Source organism: Podarcis gaigeae (genome assembly GCF_964106915.1).
Source record: "Podarcis gaigeae genome assembly, chromosome: 4".
Classification (NCBI taxonomy): domain Eukaryota; kingdom Metazoa; phylum Chordata; class Lepidosauria; order Squamata; family Lacertidae; genus Podarcis; species Podarcis gaigeae.
The window spans coordinates 54,867,894-54,890,064 of NC_139677.1; the positions used below are offsets into that span (position 1 = coordinate 54,867,894).

The following is a 22,171-nucleotide window of genomic DNA, read 5'->3' on the forward strand; positions in this document are numbered from 1 at the left end:
ACTGGAAGGAATTTTTTTTTGTTTTGACTATGGCAGACCAACACGGCTACCTATCTGTAACTGGAACTATTATACCAGATCAGGTTGCTGGGCTGGTGGCAGCAGCAAGTCCTTCTAAGTTCAATGGTGCTTACTCTGAGGTAAATTAGTATAATAGCATTGCAGCTTTAATAAAGCAGCCAAAAAGATCAGGAGGACATCCTTCTTTATGAGGAAAGACTAAAGAAGAGGACAATATGGAGCTTACGCCTTGATAAGCCTTGGAACTGGAGTAAAAAACAAAGTTGATCATGCAGGCCTGTTATAAGGTGGGCTCTGGCCAAATGATGCTATTATATGGATGTACTAGGAATTCCACAATATGTAGTGGGTGGCTATCAACTTAGATGGCATTATAAGGGTATCAGACACATTTATGTAGGATAATGCTTTCAGTGGCTGTTAGTCATTTTGCCACCAGGATCAGAAGGAGCATGCCTCCCATACCAGTTGCTGGAAATCACAAGTTGACCTCTGTGGGAACAGTATGCTGAATTAGATAGGGTTTTGGCAGGACTCTTTTTACATTTCCATGTTCACGTCTACAAATTCCAATAAAGCCATCGGAGCTTTGTGATCTTAAAAAAAGCTACCATTAAGAACATCCAAACACTTGCAAGACTCTCAGGAAAAGGGCAGGAAAAGGCAACACAGCAGTTATGGTCGACTCTTTAGGACCTGAGACCTTGGATGCCACCCTTGATGCAATTTCAGGTGGACTAATTTCAGTTTCCTGTGAAAGTTGTTTCAAAAGCCCAAGCTTCTCCAGAACTTCTCAAATGGTTTTAATGCCTCAGTAAAACCACAGAAGCTCTAAAATAAAAGCAAACATTAGGGCATGAGGTCACAGCTTAAAGGTACCAGTGCCTTTTAAAAGAGCCTAGGTAACTTTGGCAAAGATATTGAAACCTGATGTGCCACATTACACTGCGTAATTTTCAGTTATATGAGGCATTGCAGCAAAAGGGTTGTGTGAGGTAATCTTGGCGCTGCCATACATGCTAAATGTGTTAAAAGCCAACCATGTCTGCTGGAATTCATATAAATGAATTGGTTACCTGCTGTGATTTCTGCAGTACATAGAAGCATTACCCCACTTTTGGCAGAGCTTCAGGGTTGCAAAGGCCAGCTCTTCCATATTGCAAAACTTATCCACAAGTCTGCTTCTCCTGTGCCTAGAAAGCACGGGTCTGAGTGGTTTCCCCCTTGACTTTCTCCTTTGCCAGGGAAAACTCACTCTTTAGCTCTAAATCAGAACAGACGGCAAACCATGGGAAACGTGATGGTTGTTTGCTCCGGTTGAGTGCTAAAGAGTGGTTTTCCCTGGGAGAAAGCAGTGGGACAAGAGGAAGTATGGATAAGCCCTGAGCTGATAAAGCTATTCCATGACAAAATACAGAGTGTAGGTGTGCTTAGGATGCTGCAGGTGTAGACCCAGAGTTGCACCCAGGCCTGTAAAGCTAAGCCTTTGGGTTGCCTTAGAAAGGATCCCCATTTAGTGTAGTGGCACCTACTCTTTGGAGTTCCTTCTCACTACACATTACACAGCAGCCATCTATGCTGCTTTCTTGTGGCAACTGAAAACTTTCCTCTTCCAGGAAGCCTTTTATATAGAGATCTTCCCCAGTCCTTATCTGTATTGCAGCTGTAATAATAATAATAATAATAATAATAATAATAATAATAATAATAATTTATTTGTACCCTTCCCCAGCCACTCTGGGCGGCTTCCAACAAAGATTAAAAATACATCAAAATGTCACACATTAAAAACTTCCCTGAACAGGGCTGCCTTCAGATGTTGTCTGAATGTCAGGTAGTTGTTTACCTCTTTGACATCTGATGGAAGGGTGTTCCGCAGGGTGGGCGCCACTACCGAGAAGGCCCTCTGCCTGGTTCCCTGTAGCTTTGCTTCTCTCAGTGAGGGAACCGCCAGAAGGCCCTCGGCGCTGGACCTCAGGGTCCGAGCAGAACAATGGGGGTGGAGACGCTCCTTCAGATACACTGGACAGAGGCCATTTAGATATTTTCAGATGTTTTCATTATTTTGCTGTGTGTGTTTTCCACCCTGGGCTTCTTTGGAAGAAGGGTGGGATATTCTAATTAATTAATAACTACAGTAGTAGTATTCTATATCCTCTGATCTATCTCTCTCACTGCCACTACCCCACATTTTGGCTTCTTTCATCCCTCTCTCCCTGGTGGATAATTCCATTGGCAAAGCATAGGACTCTTAATCTCGGGGTCATGGGTTTGAGCCCCAGGTTGGGGAAAAAGATTCCTACATTGCAGGGGGTTGGACTAGATGATCCTCATGATCCCATCCAGCTCTACAGTTCTGTGATTCATAGCTGCAGGTGACTTTCCTCTGTTATTCTTAGTATGAACCAGGCAATGGCATTTAACAACAGAAACAGCAGCCAGCTACTTTTCACTTGGGAATTGGAGGAGTTACAGAAGCATCTATTTCATGCTTCCTGCTTCAGAACTGGCAATGTAGCTGGCTCAGAGGTTGAGGCACCATAGGGAAGGCAGAGTGAAAAGGGTGGTGGCTGGCAGAGGGCTACTTTGCCCTCGATAGAAGCCCAGTGCCCTAGTGATGCAGAAATAAGAAGACATTAGCTGCTAGTATTCTCCATTCAAAGAAACAGACACCAGAGAAGTTTTCATAAGCCGTAGATTGCCATGTCCCACTCCCCACAACCCCTTTGCAATTCTCATTGGGATGCATTGTGGGATGTGAAACTCCAAAGCAGGGATTTCCACGATACGTTATACTGAGGGAAAGCATCTTCCATAATGAAAGAGCTGGCGATGGAATTTTACAGTGTGCTCTGTATTTTTCCAGCTCCTTGCGTTCCAGCTCTGAAAAGGTAAGAGAATACTTGTGTTGTTGTACGCCTGCAGCACCTAGCAATGAAGTTGTCCTTTGGTAAGCCCCAACTTCTTCAAAGCCCTGAGTAATCCGGCTACTGGAAAATGACACAGCTTTTCAAAGAGAGGCATTAGGCAAGGATTCAGCCTTGATTTTGTTATTCATATGGGAGGATGGTGTGGAAAAAGAAGAGCAGCCAGCTGGAACTGGTGTTTGGAATCGGTGTCTAAGTGTAGCACCACCAAAACCCCTGTAAATGAGTTCAGATTCTGAGTGGGGGACCCCACAATTCAAAGGCATTGAAGTGCCAAGTTGATTTTGCCTGATATTTCCAATGCAACCTAACACAGAGATGACTGCTTTGGTGTGAATGCTCGTTGTGCTCATAATCACCTTTAGAAACATATATTTAAGTTCAGAAAGTTGACCAAAGATATCATTTAGCTTAGGAGGAAAAAGTAGAGAGCCAAGTAGGTTATTTTTGTTTAATAAGAAGCTAAGCCACTCACTCCAATTGGAGAGAGAAAGGTGAAATAGTAAGAGACCTAGAAGCTGGGAAAATCTGATTAGGTTGATGCCAGCAAACAATTGAGGAAAATAATGAGGTACCCACATTTTTTTCATTCCCATACTTCAAACAATTTGAAAGCAATTGACAAGTTAATAAAGAAACTTGTTTTCATAAGGCGTGTGGCAGAATGGAGTTTGGCAGACATTTCTGCTGCTTTAAATGATGAAAACATTCTTTAATTTTCCTGGATCGTATGGTAGCAACACTTGACTCATGTTATCAAGGGATTCAAATTGACACAGATATGTGGCTAATTAATTGCTAACCACTTATATCATCTTTTCTCCCTGATCCTTTAGTTGCAAGTTCTTTTTATTTTTTTAAGTTAGCATTCAGGAGAGAGAGAGAGAAAGTGGACGTGGGTTTCAAAATTGTTGGCCCAAATCTCTCTGCCCAAAGGTATCCGTCATCTTGCCAGTTACTGGCATATCTACAGTGCTGACTCACATCCTGCTGCTCCTTTTTTAGAAATACTTCCAGCAACAGGCTTTATCACTGTGAGATTCAGCCTCTATAAATGCCACATACCTAGACCGAGAGGGCACTGTCTGGCTCATGGCATATTGATGACCCTGTTCCAAAGGCAGCTCTCTGTGAAACAGCCTCACCACCGCTTACACCTTTTCTTTCCAAACATGACCTGTCCACCAGTAAATCATTGCACAACCACAGAAAAAGGTGGAGGGAAGGTGTTGGTAGGCTGGCTAAAGACAACCCCTGTTGCAATCCACCGGGTAACATTTAGATTAAAATGCTACATGTTTGATCACAAGCCTACTTGAAAATTTCACATGCCCCAGTGTCAGCCAAACATTTGTTGCAATCTGATGTTCTGAGCTCTAGGAGATTCCTCATGGTGCGCCCTTAGCATCCTGCGTGAATCTCTGTGAGCACCATTGATGTCTCAGCCTGCTCAGCAGCAGCTGATATCTTCCTGCACCTTGAATTACAAGTTGCAGGATGGTATGGGAGGTATCCTTTGTGGAGGCAGATTAAAGCCTAATGTGGTACAGAGCAGACATACAGTGCACTCTAAAAGTTGTGACACTGTGCAGGTCCTGCTGTGCCGAAGGATATTGATTAGGTAGCGTTTTGGTGCCAACTGAACATTCTCTGGCACTTAGAAGATTGGGCAAGAAGCTTTCTACTGCCACCTACAGGCCAACATAAAAGGAATAAGCAGTCGACTACTTGGAAACAAACCATCCATCCCGGTACAGCTCTGATCTTCTGCCATGCCACATGCTGATGGTTAGAAAAATACTGAGTACATGAGAGGCAGCACATAGTGGAGTTCCTTTTCCTTACTTACAGAGCCCTTTTAAGTCGATTATATTGAAACTATTAAATATCATGCAACATATGCACTACTTAATTATGGGTTTTTAAAAAAATAAATAAATAAGCCCAACACAACATTTTGGGGTCAATAAAACGTGATGGGGCATGAATGGTGGTACAGTGCTTTGTATCTAACAGCTTGTTCAGTGTGAGGCTGGAGGCCGAGAACTTGTGTCTAACTAAACACAGTGCAAATTATTTGTACTCTTTAATTCTCACCCTAAAGTGTTTTATTGCAATAAATAACTGTTTACATATACTTTCTCACACTATGAAAGGCAGAAATTGATAGCGCTTGTGTCTTTGAATAAGGCCGAGAGACTTTTACCTAGGCTGCCAGTTGGTACAAATCAGCAACTCTGAGGGTTTTCAAGAGGATCCCACACATTGCTGCTTTTAAACTTTTCTGAAAACCTGCCTGACTACAAGACCAGAGCTGTCCCATTATTTTCATTGCACTTAAACTGGTGAAATTTTGTAAGATTTGTTACTTTTACATCTAATACCCCCTTGCATTTGATGAGGTTGTTGCAACAGAGCAAGACTTGATCTTCTGATTTGACTTGGTAAAAGAAAACAGATATTGTTTTGATGCTGATGACAAAGCTTCTTAGCAGTGATTAGCTCAGCCTCCTGCCTGTTACACAGGGACTGGGCAATCAGAAAGTTCAATGGCAGTGTTGGCTAAACTGTTCTGACCCTGAACAGTGAGCATAGGTGGAAGAAGATGCTAGAAAATGATGGGCAAAAGAATCTGGGACCTAGAAACATGTGCCATGGAGAGGAAATTCTCTTATGGAACAGGACAAGGCAGCTAGCACTCAGCCAGAGAAAAGAAAGCTGAAAGAAAGACTAGGTATGCAAAGTGCATATTGTCAGGAGCTGTAAGATGGGAAGGCGGAATTTCAGCATTGTTATGGAATTTGATATTTGCACATTCCAACACAAACAGACCTGATCTGCGTCTCCCATTGTAATGTGGGAGTCTGCACTTCCTCGCCCACCAGCTTTCACACTTGCTGAATGGTCCAACACAGTTTTCAGCTGTAAAAACCTAAATAAAATATGTTTTAAAATGTTTATTTTGAGGGGCCAATGCTTTGCAAAAAAGATATTTAAAAGTTGTGGTTTTTTGTGGTTTGAGAGGCAGTAATGGGATAAAATAACATATGCAAAAGTGGCACAGGCCAGAAATAGACTGAAGTTCCCATACTGATCTGAAATCACCAACCAAATCTTTAGCAGTAGGCATCTGGTCTTTCATTCTCTTTGAAAGCAAAGCTCCTACTTTAAAAAAAAAAGCCACCTCTCTTGTATGCAACATTACTCTGGCATTGACTTGAGATGATTCTCAGTTGTTCTGGCCCTATCTGCTAGCAGAAGACATTTAACAAAACCAACTTGTTTACCTTAATCTGCCTCTCCTCCTGCTCCTGAATACATTTACAGTGTAGTCACAAAGCTGGATGGAGCACAAAGCCAGGACAGGCCTCTTTGATTTGGGTTGCTCAAAGGACAGGCGTTTGTCATCACTCTGAGTGGTGCAGAAGCACTAGCAAATGCAGACCACAGAGTCATCGCTCAGCTGTCATTGCAGCTTCAGCTTCTGCAAGCCAGACATCTAGAGACAGAACAGTGTTTGATATCTGTCCAAGTAGGTTCTGTTTCCACTTGATGTGATTTGTAAGGATACTACCCAAATTCCTGGATTCACTGGACTGAAATAAATTGCCAAATGTCTCATTATTAAACTATGTGATGCAGCGCCATCAGTAATGGCCCTCTTACTGGTATAGCATTCCCATTTAAAAAAACATGAATTATTTTATTTTATTTTTGGCATGATCCTTGTGGTTCTATTATGATTCTAGTGTGGTGGTTGTGTTATGATTGAGGGCATGCACAGCTTATTTGGGGAACTAACTGATAACTTCAAAATAATTAAGAATAAGTATAATTGTAGAGGTTAATTGAGAAAGAACACAGCTCTGATTAGTGACTTGCTACTGTCCCTGTTCTAGGACTTGGGTGGCGCTGTGGGTTAAACGACAGAGCCTAGGGCTTGCCGATCAGAAGGTCGGCGGTTCAAATCCCCGTGACAGGGTGAGCTCCCGTTGCTTGGTCCCTGCTCCTGCCAACCTAGCAGTTCGAAAAGACTGCAGTGCAAGTAGATAAATAGGTACCACTCCGGTGGGAAGGTAAACGGCATTTCCGTGCACTGCTCTGGTTCGCCAGAAGCGGCTTAGTCATGCTGGCCACATGACCTGGAAGCTGTACACCGGCTCCCTCGGCCAATAAAGTGAGATGAGTGCCACAACCCCAGAGTCGTCTGCAACTGGACCTAATGGTCAGGGGTCCCTTTACCTTTGCTGTCCCTGTTACACTTATTTCAATAGTACAGAAAGTGTAACGCCAGAAATGCCTTCTCCTCCTCAAACTTCCATGCATCTCTGCCCTAGTCAGGCTGGCGTAAGCCACTTCTTCCCTCCTCTGGTCTCTCTCAATTTGAGCTATACCTGTTACGCAGACAACTGACAACTCAGCAATCAGCAGGCATATTCTTTACAAGAATCTCAACAGCCAACCGGTGCTACTTGGTCCACCAGAAACTGAGCAGTATTCCACCTTTGCTTTAAAGAATAACATCTGATCATTGTACAGGACCATAAAAATAACCACTCTTAATACTTTTTCCTCCTCGTGCCAGATACAAGGCAACTCCAGCCATCTCCTCCGTGGCCTTACGATCCATCCTATCAGTATCTGGGATCAATTGCAACTCCTTCGGTTCATCCAGCAACCCCAATTTCACCTGGAAGGGCAAGTGGAATGACCTCTCTCTCTGCAGAACTCTCAAGCCGACTGACAAGTAAGTTTCAGGAAGCATTTTTTTAAAGCAACAACAACCCCAACCTGCTACGCTCAGGTTTATTAAGGTGTGAGCAGGCACTGACTACTCACCACCACCTCACCCCTCCCCCTCTCCATCCCAGGTACACAACAGTGACTCACCTGAAGGGAAGTCAGGTGAGCCGTACACATAGCCTTGCTCCTTCCTCTATGTATTCTGAGAATGCAGGGAGATAAACCTCTGAGTAGGGTTTATGTCACAGACCAATATGGCAGTATATTAACCTACAGGCGTAAGTCAAAAACGCAGTAATGGAAGCAAGCTCCAATGACTTCATTGTGGCTTTCTCATAGCTCGTGTAACCAGTATACCATTGTTCTGGCTCTGCCTCAGTGAAAGCAGCTGTGAACCTTGCCAACAATGCCCAGAGATAGTGCACAAATTAAGGGTTTCTAAGGTTCAGTTTTAGGATTTGACCCTGTTCTGTTTAATCAGAATGATGTCCAGCTGCAGCCCAAGACAGATGAATGGTGAGTTTGTAACACGTTTACAGGTTATTTTCCTGAAGAGGTTTGGAGTCCACCAAAGAAAGAAGGCTTTAAAAATCTCCTTTGGTTGCTATTTCCTTACTTTTAAGATTTTATATAGATGGGTCTTGCCCTTAAGCGAATGCAGCTGATTTTCTAATGGGTTTCTGTGCCTGAACTGTTCTTTATATACTTTAAACACCATTTTGTTCACTCACATTTTTTTATAAAGGCCTCTAATCTTCATATTCCCTCAGTAAATTCACCTTCGCACAGTACAAAAAGGCCTAATTGTTTTTCCTACTGCAGGGAAGACGAAATACAAATTTGAAAGTTATAGGACACTTTTTCAGGGTCATGGATTCAAGGAATTACCTTTATATGCTCAGTGAACAATAGGAAACAGCTGTCATAACTTTTCTACTGTGTTTTATTTAAAAAATACAAATCAAGTCAAGAAAAATCAACCTAGGAGGAGAAACATGGGCTTTTCTGCTGACATTTGGCAGCACCTCGCATAAAACATCATTCAAGTGGTTTGCAGTGATTGTCTTTTAGCTGCAGTGCAAGCAGAATTTCAACAGATGAAGCTTCCCCTGCCTCTGTTCTAGAGAACAACATCACCTGTTGAATTTTTGTTTGTCACATAGTTATCTCAGGCACATGAACCTAGTGGGAGGGTGGGCAGAAGGTAGCAGTCCTCCCCACAGTTGACATTTGAGGCTGAAATCTGATCTGCTGTGGAGGCATACCCAGGTGTTTGGTAGTATTGTTAAGTAGAAGGAGGCAGATGATGATTATAGCTGGCATATCCAGAATTAAGACTATAGTATGTCACAGAAATCTTCTGAGAAACCTGTGGAGGTTTGTCAAAGAGGCCCTGGCTGCTATGTTGACAGGCTTTCAGAACCTGACACTACAATATGTCTACAGAGTCTTTTTAATCCAGTCACGGTGCAGACTGTTTTTGTTTTCTTTCTCCCACCTCCTGACGCTTTTTTTCCTGTACATGCACATTCCTTTTATGCAGACTCCACACTGTGTCTGAGGAGGTGTTGCCATGAGGAAAGGTTTCTTTATTGTTATTTTTAATGCCTCGTAATAGCTGGCAAGAAAGAGGAGCCACGATCCCTGTTAATTGGAGTCTGTCTAGAAACTCTCTTTTAAGAGGGCCATTATCTCTTTAATCTGTTTTGGGGGTGGAGGGGCTTGGCAAGTGAGTTCTTCCATCAACAGAGGAAAAGGGTTGATATCCAACCATCATTTCAATCATGGAGCATTAAAAAAAAAAAATCATCCCCAAATACTTTAGTCCTTGAATCTCTGTTGGCTGAGGCAGGCAACATAAAGTCTGAAGGGAAAGGAAGCGTTGATGTTCACAGATATTTTAAACTGTCTTGAAAGGTGCCTCCTTCTTAGGCAATCTTTCAGGGATGGCTGTTAAATGAATAAAAAGTGTGCTCGCTCAAGAATAATGACCCCACCTCTCTTCTCGCTTTCCTGGGATCACCAAGTGGTCATTGTAGGAGCATCACCTTTCCTCTGAATTAGCTTTGTTTGCATTCACTGATAGCAGCACACAGCTAAATCGGATTGGCTGCAAAGCATTGTCATGACATCACATTCTCCATGTTATGTCAGATTGGTTGAGATCATATATGAAGGAGAAAGAAGTTCGAAGCCCCAACTTATAGGAGGAAATCAGGGAACAGTGGTCACAAGCAAACATAAAAGAAGGTGAACAGTGGGAGGTTTTTTTTTGAATGGAGTGTTTCAGCATTGTCCCCCCACCCCCACAAAAAACACCCCACTGCTTTTGCCATAAATAGCAAAACATTAACTTAACATTTGGCACACCCTGGAATCTGTCCTGTTTTTTTCTTTCACTACCTACAGTAACCTCAACAGAATAGCTCACCTTAAGTATTTAATAGACACAAAGGAGAACAGAGCTCCTACACCTTAATCAATGGGGCAAAGTGGAAATTGTGGGCAGATGGAGCTTGCCCAGTGAAAAGTGAGAAGTGCTGTACATGCTAAAATGTGCTTTTCTATATAAGAGTCTTGACTTTCCTTTGATTTTGGTTTTATTTGGTCGCTTTATGTGTGTCTGAAGTGTAGTGACATCTGTCTTATGTCTTCTAACCTATAGCATTATCCCTGTCCTCTTTCCCAAACCAGGTGCTTCTGACCTAACAGCATTCAGTGATCCAAGAGTGGGAATTGACCGTCCTTTCCCTGCGATTCCTTCCATTTCTGATCCTCGCATGCACTATCCCGGAGCGTTCACCTATACTCCCACACCTGTGAGCTCAGGAATAGGAATCGGTATGTCTGCCATGACCACTGCCACAAGATATCACACTTATCTGCCCCCTCCATACCCAGGTTCTTCTCAGGCTCAAGGCAGCCCATTTCAGACCAGCTCCCCTTCCTATCATCTCTACTATGGAACATCAGCAGGGTCATACCACCAGTTCTCTGTGATGTCTGGAGGAGATCGGTCGCCTCCACGCATCCTTCCTCCTTGCACTAATGCTTCCACAGGATCTACTCTCCTCAATCCCAACCTTCCAAACCAAAACGATGTTGTGGACACAGAAGGCAGCCATAGCAACTCCCCTACCAACATGGCAACCACAGCAAGGCTAGAAGAAGCAGTATGGCGGCCATATTGAATCATTAGCACAGCTGTTTTGACTGCTGAATGGCCGAGGACTCTGCCAGGTTTATAGATCATTACAGAGAAGCAATCCATCCAGAAGTCAGTATTTCCAGGAATGGTGTCATGGTGTTATCCAATTGACCTTGGTCACTGAGGTGACAGTATTCCAGAAAAGTACACTCGTCCAAGGACTGAACTTCTGAAGATGAGAACATTTTAAGACGATGGTACCTACTCACTCACTTTTTCTAGAGATATGGGGAAGGATAGATACTCGGTATGTTTCCAGAGCTTGAGACTTCAAAAATAGTTTTGGAGCTCCTCAAGGCTTTCAAAAGAGTGCTTTGTTTGACATCTGATTTGGAGGCTTAAAGCCTAACGCAATCTTAATGAGTTTAATCAATCATTTTGTCATGCTAGTTAAAAGGAAGTATAGGAAGATTCTCAGAGAGAAACTGTGAATGCTTCTGATTTAGCAATGCTGTGAATAAGAGTTTTTATATCCTGGAATTAATTTTTTTAACCAAGTTGTATATTCCAAAGAGTATGGGAATTATGCTTATTTTAATTTTAATTTTAAGATGCAACTCATCCTTTGCATATCATTTTTTTATTTCCTTTTTTGGCACCTTAGAAATTTGTAAAAAGATTTAATCTTTTTAAAAATGTGCTTGATTTTCTCATGCATTGTCAACTGAAGGCATGAAAAAGGCCTTTCCAGGGAGATGATTTAATTATTCCTTTAATATAAAAGAGTGACAGCCTTGGGTCCTTTTCAACTACTGAAAACGTATATGATGAGTTACTCGATATTTATGCTCTCAGCATTGATTTTTTGTGTGTGATACCTTTATTATTTAAATATGCTTAAAGATAAGCACATGCATTTTGTAGCAACCAAAGTTTTAAAATATCACATATAAAATGGCTGGAATAATTATGGGTAATGTGACTTTTAATTATTTAGAAGTATTGTTTACATTTTGCTCCATTTCACTTTCATCAGGCATTTAATACCCAATGAAGTCATTTTTGTTGTCCAGTTAAACATTACTTTGATATAAGGAGTATCAAAAGTGTCTCCCTTCTTTTTTAAAAAAGGAAGAACTTTGCATCACATTTTGCCACAATACTCTGGTCATTTTAACACAAGTTTCAGAATATGAGGAGGACACTGGAGGCAGGAACTGATCTCAGAAAGAGCATATGGAGATTCCAGGACAGCTGCGTTATACTCCACATTGTGCTGAACTGATATCTAAATGCAACAGAAGTGAAAGTAAAATCAAACACAGCTAGATAGACATAGCAAAGTACTTCATGCTGATAAATTATGGGCAAAATCTGACAAGCTCCTGTACTTTCTACTTCGATCTGTTGGGAATTGCAAGAACTTGTTTCAGGCTGTGGTCCTAAGCACAATCATCTGGACACGATGCACTAGATACACAGACACAAATCTCTTTACTACAGATTTGACAGCCAAAGGCAACCTTAGGAGGTTGCACATTTGAGCAAAAGAATGGCCTGAGGGACTGGTAACCCTTGTCTTCTAGCCCTCTCCCTACCCACCCATCCCAAATAATTTTTCATCCTGTAAGAGAAAAGATATGGATATCCATATCTTTTCTGCTGTAACTGGAAAAGCAACTTCCAAGTGGAAGAAATGGTGGCAGGAGAATGGTTACACCAAACACCATTGCTTTGTTCAAACTTGCCGTCTCAAGGTTACTTTTGGTTAAAAATTATTTGTCACTGGACAGCTCATCACATCCAGTTTGGGCCTCAGTTCTTGACAAATGAATTTAGAATCTGGAACAGACTTCCAAAGCCAAGCCCGTAGCCAGGAAAGGAAATTTAAATCAGTACAGTTCAAACATGATACATGGGATAGGCCACCCTGTAGCCAATTTTTCCTTTTTCCCCATGCCCTGCAGTAATAACTTAAATGGAACATTCACTGTTGTCTAATACACCTCAAATATATCAGACACCACTGTAAATTATAAGGCACTGTTTTATGTGAGGGTTTGGTCTGAATGCAATTGTACATGTCTTTGATTGTACATTAAATGAATACTGCTGAAGTCAACAGATTCAGAATTACCTTCTGATTAAGTAATGGACCTTTAAAAATTAGTGGAACAATTGCAGATCAACTCTTCTGAGTATTTGAAAGCAGGCCTTTAAATCAGTGTTGGGTGTTTAACAAAATTAATAAAGGATTCGGTTTAGAAAGATTCTCAGCTGCAGGCAGCAAAACAGCTGGACTTATTTAAAATAGTTGTTTCTTTTTTATATTATATATATATATATTTGTAGATTTTGCTTTTGCATTATTTGTGTGTCTGATGCAGTAGCACTTTGAGATAAAATGTTACAGAGTGAAATAGCTGATGCTATCAACAAGGTCAACTTACTGCAGAAAATTATTTCAGCTGATCTCAGCCAAAGCTCAAAAGATCATACAGTGTCATTTCTCCCCCTCCCCACTTTCAGATTCATATTTTGAAGTTGCGTGTTTTGCCATTTTTCAGATGTGTGTTTTACAATTGGGGGGTTTGAGTTTCTTTTTTAAAAAGAAATGGAAGAGCCAATTCATTTCTGTGCTTCTGAAATGGAAAAAAAGGTATTTCAAAATAGTTAATTGTACAAAACTGTTACAATTACCTTGATTTTTCATGCATTGATTTCTTACATCTTTAGTGAAATTTAAATCTGTCTTTCATGGTAACTGTTCCACAGGATTCAACTTAAAATACAATGCCTTTTCCTTTATGCTATAAGTGCTTAATGTGGATAATCTGTTTAGATAAAAATGCCAGTCATTTATTATAGATATCAGCAACTAAGGCCACTATATACTCTCTATGATTTATGCCTAAACAAATGTATGCCATTTTATCCAGTATTAGAATAATTCATTGTCTCGACTACACCTGCACTATTAATGATTAACTGCCCACTCCTTTGCAGGTTTATTCAGACGTAAGTCCCACTGTGTTCAGCAGTGATCATTCCTAGGTATTGGTGCATAAAATTGCAGCCTGATTTTACCAGCTTCTGCTTCAAATGGGCTGAGATGGAATCTGGCCAGCATGGAGTGTGGCATTACTAGGGAAGAGAGCAAAACATTCTGAGGATAACTACAGTTTTTGAAGCCCTACAGAGGCCAGGGATCAGAGAACCACAGCTCAGCACTTCATAAAGAGAAGTGCAGACAATCCAGAGAAACTTGGGCAACTGTTTATATGAGCTCAGGCTGTTTGTCCACCTTGCCCAGCAGCATCTAATCTGAGTGGCAGCAACTCTCCAGGGTCTTTGGTGCAGAGAGGTCTGTGCATTCACCTGCTACCTCCCTTCATCCGGGGAACAGCTGTGGTTCATTGGTAGATCATCTGCTTTGCATGCAGAATGTTCAATCTCCAGGCAGGGCTGGCTGGCCGAAAGCCAGAATAGCCACCGCTACTCAGTGTAAACAATTCTAAGCTACATGGACCAAGGTTTGACTTGGTATAAGGCAGTGTCCTATGTTCTTATGCACCTGCTCTTAAGAAGACATGGCAGGGGTTGTACCTAGAAGGACCTTTTGCATGTAAAGCATGTGTTCTTGCATTAAACTACCTATCAGTTTCTGTCAGAGATTACCCACTTTCCAAATGTTTTTCTTTCTCATAGCTGAATTGTCTGCAGATTTAGAATCCTAAATATGGCTAGATTTAGGTTTAAGAGGCTTGGACTTTATAATTAGGCACTGAGTGCTATACGCATTCTCTTTGATTTTTGTTGTTAAAAGATATCCCCTTGGTGATTTAATTTTACAAGGCTTTGATCAGGGCTCTTGATGTCTAAGACCTTACTTTCACATCTTTCTGGGGTTGTACCATTTCAGAATGTGACATCTTCTGAATTGATGCCATCCCATGAACATGTATGTCAAATGTGTATCATTTTATATTGGGCTTGCCTAAGGAAGGATAAGAGTAGTTACTAGGGGAGGTAGTAAGCTCAGTTTTTCTGCATGCCTCTTGGAGTGTAATGAAATTTGGAAGGGGGCATCTGTGAAACTCCAGATTTTTCATAGGATTTCCCCTTCTGTTGAATTCCTGCTTCTTGGACCTCAGGCTCATGCATGAGCTGATTTTAGAGTGGTCAATTGCAAAAGAGAACAAGGCTGCTGGACCTTTAATGCCTGTGCAGAAGAGGGAACTTCACATGTGTGGGAAATGTCATTGCTCCAGATGTTGCTGAACCGCAACTCCCATCAGCCCCATCAAGCATGGGCAATAGCCAGAGACAATGGTAACTGTGGATCAACAACATCTGGAGGGCTACAACGGCATAATTCCCTCTCCTACACAGCTGTTAAAGGTGCAGGAGCCCTGTTTTCTTTTGCATCTGAGTCACCTGCCTTAACAGTATTTGGGAAGGCTCAAAGTACATCTTTTATAGGAGGCATTTCCCAGGGGCGCATTTCGAAAAGCATTCCAAACTGGCCACTGCCAGAGACAGATTGTAAGGATTAAGTCCACCTAACTCCACAGAATAACCTGCATAGTCAACTGCTCACATACTTAAACACATGGAGAAGGGTTTTGGTTTTCTAAAAACTGGAAATGGGGCCAGGAAGCTGATGGTCTTTTAAGAGCTGAAAGTGAACTGGATCACTACTTTGCAGCATGTGAAAAAACATTTTCTATCTTCATGTATATCCAAATTAACTAAATATTAGAATTCCTGAAAGAAAAGTTCCCTATTTAAATAATTTATTTTTTTTAATGTTGCTCTCTAAGAAAGATGTTCGGGTATTCCCTTTTGTAAAATATAAATGTATTTGAAACTATTATAATGACCAGATAATGGTGAATAATTAGGAACTTATTTTTTATTTAAATGCATTGCACAATCCAGACACACCCATGAAGCAGAATCAGTAGGTGTTAAAGCATTTTAAATCAGTTTTTGCTTCAGCTGAGATTAACTGGCTTTACCATTCCTTTTTATTGCAGCTACTTTTGGCTTTACCAGCAGAGATCCTAAACATACTTGTTAGGAAAACAAATCCCACTGTTTTCAGTGGGGCTTAATTTTTGCCCTGGAAATAACTTTCCCCCACATTTTAACGCAGTTGTGCAAATAGATCTTATTTATTCCCGTGTACTTAGATTTTTATAAACTGGTTAAACTGATCTTCCACAGGTGTCCCACAATCAAAAATAACAGGTATTTATAATATTTGTTATATTTGTTACTTTTTCCCAGATGACACTCATTCATTGCTCAACAAAACTTTGTTTATAACATTTTATTTTATAAGGCTTGTTGTGCCTTGCAACCTTTTCTATTTAAAAAAAATGTTGGTCAATACTATCCCATCATCATTTTTTGTTTCATATATATCAAAGGGTGCATCAGGAGAATGTTAATTGTATTTCTGTATGTAAATAGGTTTTAAAGGCATCATAGAAACATATTGTTAAAGCTTGTATTTGACATTTTTCATTCGCTACATCTTTGCTGAACTTGCCTTTGCTAAATACTGTAGGAAACTTGTTTTATTTCCAACTTAATTATTTTAGGTTTTGAGATTAACTATTTTAGTTACTTTTGTCAACAGTTAACAGCATGGTTTTGTGTGGCACATCAAAATCTCTTCTTTTTTTGTTGTAGAAGAAAATGTGCAAACAACTGTGGGTTATTTGTGGTATTCTGGAGTTAACAGATACAAATTCAGGAAAAAAAGTGTTTCATTAAGAAATGACTGTGTGGTAAATCTCATGGGTGAACACAATGGAAACAGGGCCATTTTGGAACATAGATTTGGATCTGTGAGTTTAGCATTTTCTGGGTGTATTTACAATCAACTTGTCCTGCATATTGGAATTGCCACATCATCTCCTGTCGCATGGATCACTTTCAGAGGGGAGATTTTTTTCTCTCTCCAAGCGATAGCAGTTTTCTCTAAGAAGAGAACAGGAGCCTATTTCTCCGCACTCCACCATGTCTTGTTTAGATAATAGTATCTGAGTAGGCACCTCCTCTATGTTACAAGGTCAGTGTGTCCAGGAGAATTCATTGTGACTAGCATGCAGAGCAGCTGGACTGCTGCATTAGTTCTCATGGAAACTTGCTTTCTTTGTACCACAAGTTCTTCTGTACATTCAATATTATAATTAGTGTGAATGACAAATAAAACTGTTTGAGAAGTATACAAGCATTCAGTTCCTTCATTATTTTCCTGAGCCACGTGAATTTGGTTCTGGTAGCCAGGGTGCAAAGGAAGGGCTATCTTCTTGCAACAAAGGAGTCTACTGATTTTTGTTGGCGATTGGTAACCTGCCATTATTTGTAGCTGCTGATGAACCATCCCATTCCATCCCCTTATTCTTCTGGCACATGCAGAGAACCTCTCCCTTCACACCAAGCTTTGGAAACTAAGAAGCAATGAGAAGTTCTCTGTTTCTGAATGTCTCCAAAGGCTCAGGAGAAGCTGATCCCTCATTTCCTCCCATGTGTTCTGTGTGCACCATAATATTTTCTGCTGGGAGGGAGAGCCCTGGTCTGTCTGTTTTTTTCAGCACCAACTGAAATAGCCTTCCTCATCTGAGTTTTCTCAGACGCAAGCTGGGCTTGCTTATGCACCACCACAAAAAAGGCCACAGACTTGCATCTTCTAACTTAGAGGTATAGTTGGAAATTTAGAAATAATTACTATGAGTTGTATCCAGCTAAATCATAGTGATAGTAGAGCTGATGAAATCAATTGATATGACTAACTTAAGTCCATTGGTTTCAATAGGTCTACTTATGATTTAGTTGGAGATACCCTATAATTTAATTAGGCATGCATCTCACCATAGGAGGGAAGGCTGTAACAACCAGATGGCCAGTTCAGTCTGCTTACAAACTGTTAACTGTTGATGGACAACTTGAAGGCTTCTGCTCTCTTGTCTTATAAGGTTCTTTATAATTGAACCACACCTTCAAAAAGAGGACTTCCCTCTATAAAGTAGAGTACACAGCCATTCTACTCTGCTGTACATAGAATTCTGAGAAGGAATATCTCCTTGTATGCTAGACAATGTGCAGCAAGTGTTTACTAGAGAGAAATCTGTAGCTGCCACTGGCCATTCAGCAATGACATTCTGGAGCACTGTTCGCACAGCACCTTGTTGATGAAAACACACCAAGGATGCAAATGGGGAAAGACTATGCCCCCACGTTGGTAGTTTTTAAATGATAAAGCTGATTTAAGCACCTGTGTATCCATCACAGCTGGCATTATATCTTGTATCTGTGGCCAAATACAAAGCAGCGTGAGAATTTGTCTAAATTTGCAGACAGACATTAGTAAAGTACACTGTGGCCCATGAAAGTTTATGCCGTAATAAACACGTTAAGTCTTTAAGGTGCCACAAGATGCATAACTTAAACTGAAACTGAAACATGGAGGATACAGTCCAGCCGTATATTTTTTAAAGTTCCTTTTTATCCAGTGTACTTTACTCCGGCATGTTTAACTCTCTCATTGATCACAGTTGAAATAAAAGTCTTAGCTGTAGCTGGATCTTGCTGTAAAACCCAAATCCATAGTTCTTCACAGATATACTCAACAGCTGACTTAAGATAGGGCTGCCATACAAAAAAAAAGCTCAACAATTTTGGGGTGTCCTGTTCTTTACTTTTTGAAACAAGGCAACCCTACTTAAGAACATAAGGAATATAAGAACCAGCTAAAGGCCTATGTAGTCCAGCATCCTATTCTCACATTGGCCAACCAGATGCCTATAACAAGCCCACAAGCTGGGCCTGAATGCAACCTCACTCTCACAAGTTGTGAGTCTCGGCAACTGGTGTACACAGGTATACTGCCTATAGCAGTGGAAACAGACTTCAGGAGTTTGCTCTCCGGTTTGAAGTTGCTGGGGCATCTGAAAGTCTCCCAGACTACTATTAGTACGAGTCATTGTCTGGGAATTGTTTGGGTTTGGGATAAAATGATAAACTAAATTAAGAAGAAAATCTAATACACAAGCATTAAAATGAAGCTTTCTGTCCGACATAGAATAAATAATGTTTGGCCTCAAACTTTTAAAAGCATGGAATCATAGATCTGATATGCAGTAAAGCCCATCTTTTTTCAGCAGGCCTTGTTGAAAAAAGGCTAGATTTCCTGTAGAGGATTAATTTCAGTCTTGCAAAGAAGAGAGCATTAACTAATTTTTTCCATATTGATAATATTTTATATTGCTGCAAATTAATTACTGTTGTGTTTTAGCCTGAGTGACATCCAAGAGTTTGTAGCCGAGAACATCTAGTTTAGACCTCTGTAAAAGGTAAAAGTAAAGGACCCCTGGACAGTTAAGACCTCTGTACTGGTAGGTTCACATACATAACAAGGAGTTTGGTAACCCTTCCTCCCAAAAAGAGGGGGTGCAACCTAGCTCAGCCTGGCATGACAGCTTACTCTATGGTCTTAACCCCTTCATGCATTAATTAGTGTTAATCATGTTGGTTATATGAGGCTGGTTATATTCCACAATACAGATAGGGTGGCGCTGAGCCTCTTGGGCTTGCCTACCAGCAATTCAAGTCGCACAACAGGGTGAGCTCCCATTGCTCTGTTCCAGCTCCTGCCAACCTAGCAGTTCGAAAGCATACCAGCTCAAGTAGATAAATAGGTACCGCTGCAGTGGGAAGGTAAACTCGTCACAGTGTCCCGTTGTGCCTGAAGCGGTTTAGTCATGGTGGCCACATGTCCCAGAAAGCTGTCTGCAGAGAAATACCGCCCCCCTCAGCCTGAAGCAAGATGAGTGCCACACCCCATAGTCAAGTTTGACTGGACTTAACCGCCCAGGGGTCCTTTATCTTTATCTATATCCCACAACACACAGGCACTTTGAATCAGCAACAGAACAGCCACCAGCCTGTCAGAATACACAGGCATATATTTTCTATCCACTGGTATACATCAACCCAACAACTGAGCAGCCTTCTGTTATATTAGATGATTTGGAGAAGCAAAGCAGTTGGGGTTGTGTGCCAAATCCTGTAGAACTCTACTAATCTCAACAGGACTCCAAACTGCTCATGTTTCTTTATGAGATTTCCAGAACTCGGCTTGCAGAAGCTAACACATGCCTCAGAGTTCACAAGCTCAGTGTGTGTGCATCATATAAGTGCTGGCAATTTATGCCTTACTAGCTCTGTCATAAATCCAGAGTTGTGATGGTTCCCTTGTCAGTTGAAATATTAGTACATTGAGTGCAGCGTTCTGCGAGAGCTTCCAGCTCTTTGTTCTGTAGAATGCACCTTCCACACATCTGGCTAATTATGACAGCACAAGCTGCCATGGGACACATCTGCATGTTTGTGATCAAGCGAGCGAGCACGCCTGCACGCACACGCACCCACACCCCTACTGACAAGTTTAAAGACCGTTAAGTGGATGGATTCACTTAATTTTAATCATGCTGATTATCAGGGGGATATTGGGGGTTGGCCAGGTTAGCCCCCACCAAACACTAGCAGAGGAAGAGGGGGGCAGGGGGAGCGCACCGCCCCCAGCACCACAATCCTGGTGGGGTGCCATTGTGGCTGCCCCCCCTTCTGGGCGCCATTCCCCCACAGGCAGTGCACCACGCCCCAATGGGTGGGACACCACACCCCCAGGATGCATGCCATGCCCCCACAAGTGGCGCATCATGCCCCCAGGACACACGCCATGCCCCCGGTGCCAGAGCATGAAGCTCCGCCACTGCCACCAAGGGCGCACAAAAATTACTCTGCTGCTTGTCACTTTCCTTACTGCAAAAAGAATGAATTGTCACTGTGGGAAGCAGGATCCTGGCTCAGCTGGCCCTTTGTTGTGATCCATCAGGGCTGCTCTCGTTTCCTTACAAATCCACTAAAATCAGTCCAAAAGCTTTTAATCTGGGTGAGTCAAAGGGCTGTGAGTTAGCCCCTGACATCAAATTTAAACACATTTGTTTGTAAGTTTCAGCCTTGTTGAATCACTACTACTTATTTTACAACATTGAAATTGAAGTGAGGTAAATGAAATGTGGAAGAAGAAATGGAGGAATAGATCCAAAAAGAAGAATTAGAGAGAAACAGCAGATGATGATGATGGTGATAAATAATGTTATTTATACCCCGCCCTCCCTGGCCAGAGGTGGGCTCAGGGCAGCTAACACCAGTAAAATTACAATACATACATAATGGGGAAGGGGAGAAAACCAATTTAAAATACAGGTTAAAATACAATTTAAGATGACTGGAAGGTTGCTGTCAAAGAATTGGCTAGATAGTTGGCAAGCTTTTTGGCCTTGTAGCATCCCACCCAACCCTCCATGTATTCATTAGGGCAAGAAAAACCTCTTGGGTGCCTGAAGAAACCGAGCAGAGCAGCAGAATATACAGAGAAGTGGCACCTGCTTATGTGAACTGAAGAAGCTATTTTAAATAATAGCTTAAAGAAGAGAGCTTCTTCCAAGTTGATGTGAATTAAGAAGCACAAACTTTCCCCTTGGTAAGAGTTTCCTCAAAAATTGTAAGGAACCATATCTATTTGTAGAGCAGTCTTTGTTGATGTTGTTCTTTCATTTTCTAGGGCTGTTATCCATCCCTCTCATTTTAATGCGATTTTACACACATTTTACTTACCAAGCAAAACTATATTAATTTCATTCAAATACTTTTGAATTCCCAAGTCATGTTGCAACTCTTAAGCACCCCTCGTTTTTGGAAATTGAAAAATTCAACACACCCAACTAGTGGAGTAGTGTCTGTCTCCTCTGCTAAAGCGGACTGAGCCCCTTGAACTGAAGAGGCTCCTCTCGGCCAAGGCACTTCCTATTTGAGGCTCATCCTGAGGACGACTGCTGCTGGGGGGAAATAACATCTGAGAGTTGCTCTTATGAAGTCTCTAGCATCTGTCCTGCATGGAGACTGCCTTGCCGCCCTACTGCTGAGACTGTCACTCAAAACAAAAGAGGATAGTCATCTCTATCAAGGTTGTGAGCAGCCAGTCCTGGTGTCCAGGCATCCTTGTCTTTAGCTGCCAGCTCTTGTGCTTTTGAAGTAGGGCAAATTTTCACTTTGAGGCAAACTCCCTTGGACCAAAATTTGAAAACAGATCACAAATCTGTCATTTCTTTCCTCTGTGCATCTAGGAACTGCCCAAGCAATGGTTCAATCATTCTACTTAGGAGATGGGCTGAGGGCTGCTTTCTTCTTATACTGTCTCACTTTCATAGCATAACTGCTAGGAGCAGCTTCAAAGCACTTCTGCCACATCAGG

General features: G+C 41.6%; 2 protein-coding genes across 4 annotated transcripts in view; one reads left to right on the forward strand and one right to left on the reverse strand.

Annotated features, from left to right (window-relative positions):
• RUNX1 (RUNX family transcription factor 1) overlaps positions 1 to 17,083 on the forward strand; it is a 176,051-nt gene extending 158,968 nt beyond the window's left edge. For 2 of the 3 annotated variants that reach the window (XM_083735094.1, XM_083735093.1), the window contains 2 exons: positions 7,534 to 7,695; positions 10,386 to 17,083. In XM_083735094.1, the coding sequence (XP_083591220.1) occupies positions 7,534 to 7,695; positions 10,386 to 10,882 (659 nt within the window). In that variant the 3' untranslated portion in view covers positions 10,883 to 17,083. The remainder of the gene's footprint in view (positions 1 to 7,533; positions 7,696 to 10,385) is intronic. The other variant, XM_083735095.1, reaches the window with a different exon arrangement.
• Positions 1 to 22,171, reverse strand: part of KCNE2 (potassium voltage-gated channel subfamily E regulatory subunit 2) — a 220,475-nt gene that overhangs the window by 34,344 nt on the left and 163,960 nt on the right. The window lies entirely within an intron of this gene.